The 14031-nt window shown below is 37.7% G+C and overlaps 1 protein-coding gene across 3 annotated transcripts in view; it reads left to right on the top strand.

The window, feature by feature from the left end:
• Nucleotides 1–14031, top strand: part of COMMD10 (COMM domain containing 10) — a 183511-nt gene that overhangs the window by 46016 nt on the left and 123464 nt on the right. The window contains exon 6 of one of the 3 annotated variants that reach the window (XM_069591722.1): nucleotides 4065–7571. The exons of the other annotated variants lie outside the window; for them this stretch is intronic. Coding sequence (XP_069447823.1) covers nucleotides 4065–4067 — 3 coding nt within the window. The 3' untranslated portion in view covers nucleotides 4068–7571. Of the gene's footprint in view, nucleotides 1–4064; nucleotides 7572–14031 lie in introns of those variants that run through there. 3 annotated transcript variants of the gene reach the window in all.

Here is a 14031-nt window from a genome sequence, read left to right as displayed (position 1 = left end):
GTCTCTGCCTTTTAATGTGCTATGTAGATGCACTCACCATCTGCAGTGATTTTGGAGCCCCCAAAAATAAAGTCTGACACTGTTTCCCCATCTATCTCCCATGAAGTGATGGGACCAGATGCCATGATCCTCGTTTTCTGAATGCTGAGCTTTAAGCCAACTTTTTCACTCTCCTCTTTCACTTTCATCAAGAGGCTTTTTAGTTCCTTTTCACTTTCTGCCATAAGGGTGGTGTCATCTGCATATCTGAGGCTATTGATATTTCTCCCGGCAATCTTGATTCCAGCTTGTGCCTTTTCCAGCCCAGTGTTTCTCATGATGTACTCTGCATAGAAGTTAAATAAAGCAGGGTGACAATATACAGCCTTGATGTAGTACTTTTCCTATTTGGAACCAGTCTGCTGTTCCATGTCCAGTTCTAACTGTTGCTTCCTGACCTGCATATAGGTTTCTCAAGAGGCAGGTCAGGTGGTCTGGTATTCCCATCTCTTTCAGAATTTTCCACAGTTTATTGTGATCCACACAGTCAGAGGCTTTGGCATATATATATGTACCTTAAAAATCTTTTTCTTAGGGGAAGAAAAGCCACTGACTTGTATACTTTAAAAGGATTAAACTAGTGCATTTAGAGAGAGAGGACTAGGAATAGTTTAACCCTCCCAGTTTGCTGATAAGACTCAGGCCCAGTGAGGTTAAATGATTTATCACTTGATTAGTGGCATAGCCAGATGAGACGCTAGTCTGACAGAATTGGGGCAGGGGGACATAAGATTTAAAGTGAGATGATTGAGTTTAAATTCTTAGACTGTGGTCAAAAATCCGAGTTTTTCTGCAGTAAATTTCTCAATTTGAACATCTGCTTGGTAAACCTGCCTCTTAAGATTATTGATAGAATTACATGAGATATCTCTGAAATGCCTATTACAATGACTATCACATAGTAGGAACTTAGTGTAATTGAATTTGAATTTGAAGTGCTGTAGTTTAACATTGTGTGAAGAACATAAGTTATTCTGGAAAATATTTTTAGGAAAAGATTAGAAGACAGTTGAGTACTGGCTTGATGGCTTATATAGTATTTTGCTCTTACTTAAAAAATTGTTCAGTGTTACGATATTGTCCTTTGTAACCAGGCTTTTGGAATTGAGATTGAATTATCTGTAGCCATCATTTTTTTTTTTAACAAATTACTGTTTCTTTTCTTTTAGTTAGTAGAAAAAATTCCCGAATGAATATAGAGCAAGAATGCCACTTCCTTAATTACTAATATTACGTTATAGTCTACTTGAACTCCCTGTGGGATTTTTTTTTTCACCCACAGTGACCTTTTATAGAGTATGTGGTCTGAAAGAACAAGTCCACAGGGATAGTATGGCATTGTGCCAATTACAAATGTAATTTTCTATTATATTAAACCATCTTGGCTTTTATATCAGTCTTCTCAATTATAATACTTTTATTTACTTGGTAGCTTTTAGCTACAAGGCTCAAAACTCTACAGAGACTCAAAGCACTCCAGTGAGGTAGGCATACTATAATCATCCTTTTTAGTTAAGAAAAGAGGAGGATGATATTATTTGTGAATGCTTCAATAAGAGAAGAAATAATCTACTAAAAATCTGTCACTGGTTATAGGATTTGTTGTTCAGTCACTAAGTCATATCTGGCTCTTTTGCAGCCCCATAGAGTGTAGCCTGCCAGGCTCTTCGGTCTGTGAAATTTCCCAGTCAGTGCTGGAGTGGGTTGCCATTTCCTTCTCCAGGGGATCTTCCCCACCCAGGGGATCTTCCCCACCCAGGGATCTAACCCACATCTTCCGCATTTTCAGGGGGATTCTTTACCACTGAACCACCAGGGAAGCAGTTATAGGATAGTCTTATTTTTAAGAAATGAAAATTTCTTCTGCCTCATGTAAATAATGTTTAGATTTTTATCCACATTTTATTTGTTTGGGTATTTTCTCTACTTTTCAACTGATTGTACTGTATGTTGACTTTCTTTGACTCTATAAAGTACAAGAAAATATGAACACTGTAAGCGTGTACCTAAAGTAGTTTGATTGAATGATTTAGATTTATCAAATATTTTGCTGTAGACAGGTAAGTAATTTATAGATTATTGACAAATTTATATTTAGATGTAACTTGTAGATTCTTAGCTTTGAGATGGGTGTTGTGTATTCACTTATAAGTTAGTTATAGTCACGTCCTTAAGTATTTTAGGTTGGCATGCTAATGACTAATAATATAATAAGACTGCTGCCATTAAGTGTATTTACACTTCTCTTTTATGGTACAGATGTTCTTTATGAGTTAAGTACTACCTATAGGACTATTCGGAGAAGGCGATGGCACCCCACTCCAGTACTCTTGCCTGGAAAATCCCATGGATGGAGGAGCCTGGTGGGCTGCCATCTATGGGGTCTCACAGAGTCGGACATGACTGACGCAGCTTAGCAGCAGCAGCATAGGACTATTACATAGAATAAGAACAAGTTTAAAAATATGTTTTAAAATGGGATCTAATTAATGGTAATTCCTAAAAAAAAATAAAGATTTCTCATAAGGAAATTTTGTTTATTTAAGAAGTAAACTCATAAGTTGCCTTGGGTCAGTTCTTATGGATTAGGACCTTTTTGAAGGCTGAGAGGATAACTAATTTCTTTATGGTATTATATGAAATTTGCAAGAGGCCAATATATCTCATTGCCTCTTTTGTAAGTGCTGCCACTTTATATTTTTCTGAATTCTGGAGATTCTAGGTAGATGGAGCTCATCAAAGCTGAGTGCTCATCAAAGCTGAGTGTCTTGATGGCTGCAGTGCATAGAGAGTAAGCACTATGTCTGGTAGTACCACATTTAAACAATTAAAAACATAATGATAATAGATAACATCTATTGACCATTTAATATATGCCATATATCCTATGTGCTTTTATACTTTGTCTTATTGGACCCTTGAAATTAATAAACAAAAGTCACATTTTTAAATTTGCTCAGAAGGACTGAAAATAATGTACAATTTAATAAAGTAGCCACTATGCTTCCACAGTGATTACTTAGCCATCTGTCTTTAGTGAGGTCCATGACTAGTGCCTGTTCTGATAGTCATTACGGTTTTATCTTGTTCTTAAACATTTTGTTTTCATAGTCATGAAACTCTCCTGAGGGTAGGTGATTTATCTCCATTTGCCAAGTGTGAGAGGTGAGAGAATGACCTTGATACAGGATTGCATTGAGAGCTGTTCTTTTCTGGCAGGGCTGTCTGGCTGAAGTACTCATAGTACTTGGGAATCAGGGCATTGCTTGTAGTAAAATAGAATCTGTACTGGATTTTTCTAGATTATAACTGCTCAGTTGAAGTGCGAGTAGGTAACAGGTTAGCTGATATATTGATTGACCTCTTTTGCTCTTGGGGCAGTCAGGCAGTGTGTGGGGGACCTGGAGGCCTTAGCCTGTCACCTAACCTCAAGCTGTCTTGTTGGTTAACCACATTGTAGAGTACAATGAGAAACCTGTATGTGGGTCAAGAAGCAGCCATTAGAACCGGACATGGAACAACTGACTGGTTCAAAATTGGAAGAGGAGTACGATAAGGCTGTATATTGTCACCTTGTTTATTTAACATATGTGCAGAGTACATCATGTGAAATGCCGGGCTGGGTGACTAACAAGCTGAAATCAAGATTGCTGGGAGAAATAACAGCAGTCTCAGATGTGCAGATAATACCACTATAATGGCAGAAAGTGAAGAGGATCAAAGAGCCTCTTGATGAGGATAAAAGAGGAGGGTGAAAAAGCTGGTTTGAAACTTAGCCTTCAAAAAACTAAGATCATGGCATCTGGTCCTGTCACTTCATGGCAAATAGAAGGGGAAAAAGTGGAAGCAGTGACAGTTTATTTTCTTAGGCTCTAAAATCACTGCAGATGGTGACTGCAGCCATGAAATTAAAAGGTACATACTCCTTGGTAGGAAAGCTATGACAAACCTAGACAGTGTATAAAAAACAGAGACATCACTTTGCTGGCAAAGGTGCATATAGTCAAAGCTGTGTTTTTTTCCAGTAGTCATGCATGGATGTGAGAGTTGGACTGTAAAGAAGGCTGACTGCTGAAGATTTGATGTTTTTGAATTGTGGTGGAGAAGACTCTTGAGAATCCCTTGGACTGCAAGGAGATCAAATGAGTCAATCCTAAAGGAAATTAACCTTGAATATTCATTGGAAGGACTGTACCGAAGCTCCAATAATTTGGCCACCTGATGTATAGGACCAACTCATTGGAAAAGACCCTGATGCCGAGAAAGATTGAAGGCAAAAAGAGAAGGGGACAACAGAGGATGAGATGGTTAGTAAGTCTCACTGACCCAATGGACAGGAATTGGAGCCAACTCTGGGAGATAATGGAGGACAGAGGAGCCTGGTATCACAAGGACTTGGACATGACCTAGTGACTGAACAATAACAACAAAGAAGTATAAACATCATCATTTTTTGTCAGTGTCAGAATGTGAGTTAGGCCTTAGGAAACTATTTCAGAAATGTGAAGCAGTAGAAATTATAGAATAGTTTATCTTTTTTTAGTATGTAATTCTGTCCTATTTAATTGCTGATGAGATGTTGAATTTAGAGCTTGAACCTTACACTTAGCGTCTTAATGGTAGCCACTTGCATAAAAGTATAAACATTTCCTGACCAAATTGTGTTTACCAATCAGTTGTGTCAGTTGATGGAGGACAAACTTGACCTGTTTACTTGAGAATGCTTTTCACCTCCAATTTTCTTTTTGGGGAAGTTTGGTTTACAAGTAGTTTTAGCTAATTATTGAAACTCTGTGACATAAAAATTCTTTCAGATAGTTTATAATTAATTTAAGTTACGTTAAGCAATTCGTAATTCAGATTGGCCCAAGTCTTTACATTCAAAGAGTGCCTTTATTAACCCACATCCTCATTTCTATCAGGTTTTCCTATAAAACTTATTTTTCTTTTTTGCATATTAATGTTAAAAAGAGTGATAGATGGTTTCTTCTTCTTTTATTTTTTTTCTTTTACATATACAGAGTCTTATGGAGAGATGGATTTTACAGTCTCTGAGGTCAGTGTAGAAGGTGATGATCTCATAGAGATAAGACTCTAATTTGAGGAGGGAGAGGAAATTCCTTAGGAAAGTACCACATGGGCTCTCAACATAACATTTCTTAGTAAGTCAGTTTCAGTCATATTATTGTTCTTAAGAAGTTTGTTGGAACTGTTTGCTGTTTCTTTAGTTGGTCATTTAGATTTGGAGTGCATATTTGTCTTTTAGCCCTAGAATCACTTTAGCACACATGAGACGTCAGCTAGCATTGACTGAGGAAACAGAAGGTTACATTTTCCATCTCACACTCACACTGACTCCAGGACTTACCCACATTCAAGGAATGGAGGACCTAATTGCTTGCATTTTTAAATTAGTATTCTGTCTCTGTTTGCAGAGTGTATAGTTGAAGTTATATAAGTGAATTGTGGTTAAATTCACATAAATATGTCATTGTGTTGTATTAACTGATGACTCGTGTGTGCTTAGTCCCTTTTATGTTTTACTGACTTACGCGTTCAGATTCTTTAGGTTCTCTTGTCTTAGAATTTAAAAGTACTACTTCTTTAATAAGAAGGTCACCTACCTGTTACCAATCTCTTACTGATTTATAGGATTAGAGCCTATTAGAAGAGAGAAAAGTTTCTTAAACATAAATTCACTGACATTCTGTATTTGTCAAGTAAGTATAGTCTTATAAAAATCTTGTAGGTTAACAAATATTCAGTGTGTCTAAATGAAAAATGGAAGGGATAAGATAGTATAGATGATAGGTACTAACTTTAAAATTGACTGGGAGGCATGTGAGTATATTGACCTAGCTGGTGCTAATTTGAAGAATTCCAGTATGAGTCCCTGTTTTCCTTCAACTTGTATTGAGTAGGGTTCTGTTGCTGCAAGCCAAGTGATTTTAATTGGATTTAGATTCAGGCATGACTGTCTCCCATGGCTTCTGTTCTTGTAGGCTCTACTTATACTGCTTTGTACAGTAGGGGTTTGCCTTTATTTATATTCATAGTATTAATCACCTATTAATTTTTCATTTTAGGTCATTAAAACATGTCGCATTCATTAGTATCATAATTAGAAAATCAATTATCCTCCTAACTTAAGGACCAAAAGATTTCAGAACAACTGTGGTATTTAATTTGTTATATTTTAAACGATCTGACTGAAGATTTTAATTTTAATTTTGTCCCCTTGTTAATATTGTTGTAGGGAGGTTTAGTCTTTGTTACTAAATACACACCTTATTAAATCAGTGTGTGTCCTGGGACAAGACATTCTTCTGGATCCCAGTGATTTCTACCATCCAGCTAAAAACTAACTATTACATTTGATAGATAATAGAGAATAAGGTGGAGGACTTTGGAGTTGGCATTGACATGTAGTAAAAAGATCACAGACTTTGGAATCACACTCTTTACCTTTTGGGGACTTGTTGAAGAATCTTGGGTGGGTTACTTACCTGATTGAAACTTAAGTTCTGGTCTGAAAGTTTGGACAATAATAGCAACCGCCCAAGGGTTTTCTGGAATTAAATACAGTGTGTGTGTGCTCAGTTGTGTGCTCCTTTGCCACCCCGTGGACTGTAGCTAGCCAGGCTCCCCCTCCATGGGATTTCCCAGGCAAGCATGCTGGAATGGGTAGCCATTTTCTCCTCCAAGAGATCCTCCCAACCCAGGGATCGAATCTGCCTCTCCTTTGTCTCCGGCTTTGGCAGGCAGATTCTTTACCACTGCACCACCTGGGAACCCCTTAAATATGGTAGGAAGTGTAAAAGCATCTGTTACAGTACAGCACATTGAGATCTTCATTTCTTAAAGAGATCTTTCCAGTTTAGGGCAGGAGAATCAAAATGCCTAGCTCTTTATAAGGCCTTTATAAGCTGTTTATAAGGCCTTTTTATTGTTAAGTTTTGCCAAAAGTGGAACTAGTTGTGAAAGTAGAAAGCATAAAAAAATATAATTCCTTCTTATCCTTTTTTTTTTTAATATTCTTTTTATCTTTTGGATAAATTTAGGGAGAAAATGTTTAAGGGAAGATTAGATCTATTAGAAGACCTTACTGAATTTTGTTCTTTGGTGCTGGTGACCTTTCGCTGGCAGTTTGAACCAAGTGAAAAAGGTTAATAAAGCTATACAGTAAAACAATCTGACTAAAAATAAAGCTGCATACTTAATAGAAAGCCTGCCCCTTTGCTTATAAGTGGGAGAATATAAGTTTGAATGTTTGATGAATGTAGAACTTTCATAAGAGTTGTGACTTTACCTGTTCAATTTTTAAAATAAAAAAGTTCAGAACGTACAGATCACCAGGTAAGAGTGTAAATTATTATGGGAAAGTGTGTATAAAATAGAAATTTGAAGGTTATAGTCAGCCTAATGTTACATCTATAATGAAGATACAAAAAAATTAAGTGAAAGTATCTTCCAGTTTTGTATTTTTAACCAGAGAAAAGTTATTTTCTGTGACTACTTTTATTTACAAAAAACAGCCACTGGCTTGCTTCTAAAAAATTTAGATTATTTAAGTCCTGTAAGAATTTCATCTGAAATAGTTTTAGCAGCATGCAATATCAGTAATTATCATGTGAAGTCAGCATGACGTTTGGCTCTTCTAAAATTGGTTTGAAATTTGCTTGTGCAGTTTTACCCAGTTACATTAGTGACCTTGAGAGACAATACCAGTCACAGCAGTGTTCTGTGAAAGAGGTTTCAGTAAACTGCAATTAATTTAAAATTACTTATGATTGTCACTTAGTCAAGAGAAACTGTTTAACATGGCATTTCCCTCAATTGAAAATAACATAAGCAAAGAAGTAGATTTAAAAAATATTATTGGTGAATTTGCTTCCATAAAACCAGGAGAGTAAAATCGTAATGTTCTATGGTTGGTATAAAGAAAATATTTAAACTTGAAATGTAGATTTCAATTTCTCAATAATGTTCTGTGGAAATACTAACCCTTAAAATATACACTAAAGCGTGGGAATAGGGGACACATTTTTCTCTTAGCCTCAAGTTCCGGGCACTGATAAGAACTTCACAATATACCCATTTTCCTCAACCCCTAACCTTTTGCTTTTATTATCATACATTTTTCTTAAATATGTTATAGGCCTTTCACTATACTAATATATTTGTTAAAACAAATAATTGTCTTTTGCAGAAGTTTAAAGTCCCAAGTCAGTTGATTTAAGCTATGGAGATTTTTTTGAGTGGGCCGGGCCCAATCAGCTGTTCACTTTAAAAGCAGAAAACTTCCTATGGCTGGTAGCCGAAGAGAAATCAGAAAGATCTGAGGTGTATGAAGCACTCTGTGTGTTGCTGGTTTGAGGATGGAGACACTGGTGAGAAAGAATGAGGGCAGCCCCTAGGAGAAGAGAGTGTTTTCTGTTTGACAGCGAAGAAACAGGGAACACAGACCATTAGCTACAAGAGCTAGGTTCCACCATCAACCTGAATGAGCATGGAAGCACATTCTTTCCTGGAGCCTCCAGGTAAAAGCCCTGCCTGCCTGACACCTGATTATACCCAGTGGGAGGCCAGCCAAGCCTCTCTCAACTACCAACCTGTAATGAACTAGTAATTGCATCTTGTTTTAAGCTGCTCAGTTCGTGGTAATTAGTTATATAGCAAAAAAGAAAAACAAATATACTTTATATGGTCTTTTGTCAGTCTGAACATTTCTGTGAGGCTCTGTTCTAGCTGTTTCAGAAGTCTTAACATAGCATACAGCCCTACTCTGGATTTGATCTTTACCTGAAAGCCATTTCATTATTTGAGAATAGTTTTGTCACCTGGAGGCGCTTGTAACTTGGCATAGCTTTATTGTTTAACCCAACAAGTCCTCACTCTTTTGGAGCTAATAGTTCATTCTTTTTTTTTTTTTTTTTAAAGATTTATTTATTTTTGGCTGTGCTGGGTCTTCATTGCTGTGCAAGGGCTTGCTCTAGTTGTGGCGAGCTGGGGCTACTCTCCAGTTGTGGTGTGTGGCTACTCATTGCGGTGGCTTCTCTTGTTGTGGAGCACAGGCTCTAGGCACATGGGCTTACAGCAGTCGCAGCACACAGGCTTATTTGCTCCTAAGCATGTGGGATCTTCCCAGACCAGGGATCGAACCCATGTCCCCTGCATTGGCAGACAGAGTCTTAGCCACTAGACCACCAGGGGAGCCCTAAAAGTTCATTCTTTAGTTCATCTCTTTCCTCTCATGTGTCATATGCAACGAGAAGCCCAGTGGCACTTTCAGTCACTGAGTTAATTAGGAACATTTCCCATTTTCGAACAACAGTATTTCTAAACTTCTCTCCAAAACGAAACAAGGAACCTCTTTCTTGCAGCTTCCAATCACATTTTATACTTTTAAACCCTCACCAACAACCCCTTCTGGGCCTTTTTTGTCGTCGTTTAGTTGCTCAATAGCGTCTGACTCTCTTACAACCCCATTGACTGTAGCCCGCCAGGCTCCTGTGTCCATGGGATTCTCCAGGCAAGAATTCTGGAGTGGGCTGCCATTTTCCTCTCCAGGGAATCTTCCTGACCCAGGCATCGAACCTGGGTCTCCTGTGTTGGCAGGTGGGTGTTTTACCCCTGGCCACGAGGGAAGCCTTCTTGGCCTTTGAGGTTCCCACTAACACTGTACTCAGTACCCTTAAGGCTTTAACTCAGTCTCCACCTCAGTTCAAGAGCAAGCATCTGAAGGTAGAAGTGCATGGCATTTTTATGACCTTGACACAGGAGTCACATAAGCATAATTTCTGTTCTCTATTGGTTGAAGCAGTTACAAGGTCTGCCAGGTTCAGCAGGGAAGGGTACTGACCACACTTCTGTACAAGTGAAGTGTTGAGGTCATATTGAAAAAGGGGCTTGTCGGGTAAAAGATACTGTGTTTCTATTTGGGGGATTAAATCTACCACAGAGCTCAGCATTTTAGCTTGCATTTTAAAATTGCATTTTATTTGATTTGTAATGGTCTTTCAAAATATAATGCTACCAACCCTGTAGCCCATTTCACAACGAAAGATTTATAGGAAAATCTAAAGTTTTATTTATAATAGTCTTATAGTATATCCAATACTGACATCAGCTAACTGGTACATTCTTTAATTAAAAAATTAAAAATTAAATTTAATTAAAGTTACTATCCGATAATTCAAGCTGAAATTAGTCAAAGCTATGGTTTTTCCAGTAATCATGTATAGATGTGAGAGGTGGACCATAGAGAAAGCTGAGCACTGAAGAATTGATACTTTTGAACTGTGGTGTTGGAGAAGACTCTTGAGAGTCCCTTGGACTGCAGGGAGATCAAACCAGTCAGTCTTAAAGGAAATCAATCCTGAATATTCATTGGAAGGACTGATGCTGAAGCTCCAATACTTTGGCCACCTGATGCGAAGAACTGGCTCATTGGGAAAGACCCGGATGCTGGGAAGATTGAAGGCAGGAGGAGAAGGGGATGACAGAGGATGAGATGGTTGGATGGCATCACTGACTTGATGGACTTGAGTTTGAGCAGCTCTGGGAGTTGGTGATGGACAGGGAGGCCTGGCGTGCTGCAATCCTGGGGTGACAGAGTCAGACATGACTGAGTGACCGAACTGAACTGAGCTCAACCTGATTTTTTCTTGTTTAATGAGTAGATTCTCTTAACTGAGTCAATCTGTAACTCTCTTTTATACTTCGTGTTACAGATTTCAAAAACTGTAGAATGTGAACTGAACAAATACAAGTTCTGATGTATGATTTTTCAGCTTTTTTTAAACAATGGTGCCTTTTTCTTTAAGAGAAGGTTCTAAGTGTAGCTTATTATTATTTTGTATTACACATATCTCTTCTCACCAAAGTCAGGCTGATTGTCAGCTGTGGAACCTACTGAAACCTTGAGGAAAGGTTCTCTCAGTCTCTGTGGCTTCTCTCATTTCTGGGCTTTCCCTGGCTGAAAAAGTCTAGGACTTTTGCTTTCAGCTCCAGTGGGCCTAGGAGGCAGTTCTCATCACAGTAAGATTTCACAAGGAACTTCTGAAGAAGTAGATAAATGATGGAGGAATAGTATTTAGCAGGAGTTTTTTTTTTTTTTTTTTTTTTGTGAGTCAAAGGGCTATTTTATTTAATTTTATTTATTTATTTATTTTTTTAATTTTAGTTTTTTATTTTTTAAATTTTAAAATCTTTAATTCTTACATGCATTCCCAAACATGAACCCCCCTCCCACCTCCCTCCCCATAACAACTTTCTGGGTCATCCCCATGCACCAGCCCCAAGCATGCTGCATCCTAGCAGGAGTTTTTGAATCACTGTTGAACACACATCTTAAAAAAAAAAACTATTGCTGAAAGTGAATGGTTGGGGAGGGAGGTGGGAGGGGGGTGCATGTTTGGGAACGCATGTAAGAATTAAAGATTTTAAAATTTAAAAAATAAAAAACTAAAAAAAAAAAAAAAAGAAAGTGAACGGTGCTCCTGACGAGAGACAGTGACAGTCCATCTCATATTATAGTGCCTGCTAGATTTTACTGAATCGTTAAGCAAACACAGGGAATCCTCTTTGCACCTTCAGTCTCAAACAGGCTGGCAGAATGAATCAGTGTTGCTTTGATTACATGAATTAAATAAAATCTCTGCAGAGCATGTCATTTGAACAGAATAGTTCTGTCTAACGTGCCTTCGACCCTGGACATGTTCCTGGTTCTTTGGCTGTTACAGTCTGTCCTGTGGCCTCACTGATGCACGTCTTTTATGCATGCTGAATTATGTATGTACAGAAGAGCTCATAAAACACAAATTTACAGTTAATCGCAAAGCTGACATCTGTGTAACTACCATCCAGCTCTATTCCAGATATAACTTATTGCCAGCTTTCCAGTTTTCTTGGCCTCTCCTATATAGTTTCCTCTTCTTTTTCCCTCTTATGTAGTGTACCTTCTATAATGTTGTTTGTTTTTATTGACTGTTTTGTTTTTGACATTATTTAAAAGGTGTTACATTATTTTCTTGTGTTGCTTGCTTCAAAATTATGTTTTTGATGTTTATTTTTATTGCTTTGTATACAGTTTGTTCATTTTCATTGCCATATAGCATATTATTATATGAACAGATCACATTTTATTTATTCATTACAATTAAAAAATTTCATATTCATTACATTGTTGATAGGCATTTGGGTTGTTGCCAGTTTTTAGCTATTATGAGTACTGCTGCTATCAACATCCTGATACACGCCTTTTGTTGCATAGGAGCATCTGTTTCTGTTGGTGTCTGCCTGGGAGTGGAATTGCTGGGTGTTATGATAAATGCCAAAGTCACACTTAAAATTGTTTTGAGACAACATTTCTTTCTCTAGACGTATTTTGGGTGTGTCAGACTGTGAGACAACTCCTTCAGACTATAGAAGGCTTTTTATTTAGCTGAGAGGGTCTTGTAGGCCCCTTCATTATTCTCTTAGAGACATTTACAAGGGGTTTTTACATTTTGATTTGGCCTGCAGTCCCAGACTATAAGTTTGGAGAATGTTTTGGCACCTGAGAGACTGGAGGTAAGAAGCAGTTGTTATTTTTAAACCCAACAAGTCTTGGCCCCTCTTTATTCCTTCTAAATTTTGCTTGTGAATTGATCACATTTTTCTTTAGCTCATCTCTTTTTTGTTCTGTTACCTTATCATACACAGCTGGGAACAACCAGCTGACTTTTAACATTTGCTTGGAGATCTGAGACAAATCTAAATGTTTATTAAGTAACTTTTTCATCTTTGGAGTACTATAGGCAACACAGTTTTTCCATTTATTTTGTTACGACATAGCAAAAGTTTCCATTTTTTCAGCCTCCAGTGAAAATTTTCTTAACCTTTTTCAGCTTTTGCTAAGAGTTTGCTCACCATTTTTTAAGCCTTAGGCCACTGTTTGATTTCAAAAACAGTGTTATATACTTTATGTTTAAAATTATGGCTGTACCTCTTTCTGGTACCATCAGTTAGCTATTGCTACAGAAGGAACCACTCCAAAACAGTGGTTTGAAACGGTACCCACTTATTGTTCATGGGTCTGTGTGTCGGCAAGGTAGTTTGAAGCTGGGCTTGCTCATGTGTCAGCATTTTGCCGGCAGCAGGCTAGTTTACGATGGCTTTAGGCACTGTGCTGACTCAGGTGACCGTGCTTCATGTCTTCCACCATTTGGCAGGTTAGCCTGGGCTTGTTTGCTTGATTCACAGGGAACATGAAACAGCACAAGGCTTCTTGACACCTTGGGGCTGAACCAGCACGCTGTTATTCTCAACATACTCTATTGGCCAAAGTAAGTCACACGTACAGGCCAAATCTAGGGAGTAGGGAAATAGATTCTAATTATTGATGGGAGATGCTGTAGAGTCACATTTTAGCAATAATGTCTGTAGGAAAGGGTGGAGAATTGGAGTCATCTTTGCAATCTTCCAAAGCATATACATGTTTAATTTTAAAGTAGTTGTACAGTTTATACTCACACCAGCAGTGTGTAAAAGTTGTGTTCTCCATGGTCATCAGAACTTAGTAGTGCATCTTTGTTACTTTTAGCTATTTTGGTGATTGTCCAGCGGCATTTTATTGTGGTCTTAATATTTCTGTACTTGAATTTCTAATCAGATGGTTTTCCTTTTTTCCCCTTTTATTGGCCATTTGAGTGCCTCCAAAGGCTGAGTTTATTTCTAGGCTGCTCCTGGATCCTCGACTGTAAATCATTACTTTGCTGTTAGCCCGCCAGTGCCTTCAAGTAAATGTTTTTAAATTTTTGCTTTTAATTATCTTTTGGTAAATTTTCTTAGTTAATCCTTAGTGGGAGGGTTTTTCTTGAGTCTCCCATTCCTGGAAGTAGAATGTTTGTATTCCTGTGTCTTTGGAGTTTTGACATTCATGAATCTGGGAGAATTGGGGGTGCACATATAAAGTTTTAAGGGTTAATGTACATTACGGAAAGACCTTTT

The sequence above is a fragment of the Ovis canadensis genome, chromosome 5, assembly GCF_042477335.2.
Source record: "Ovis canadensis isolate MfBH-ARS-UI-01 breed Bighorn chromosome 5, ARS-UI_OviCan_v2, whole genome shotgun sequence".
In the NCBI taxonomy this organism is placed as follows: domain Eukaryota; kingdom Metazoa; phylum Chordata; class Mammalia; order Artiodactyla; family Bovidae; genus Ovis; species Ovis canadensis.
This window is presented reverse-complemented; position numbering and strand designations above follow the sequence as displayed.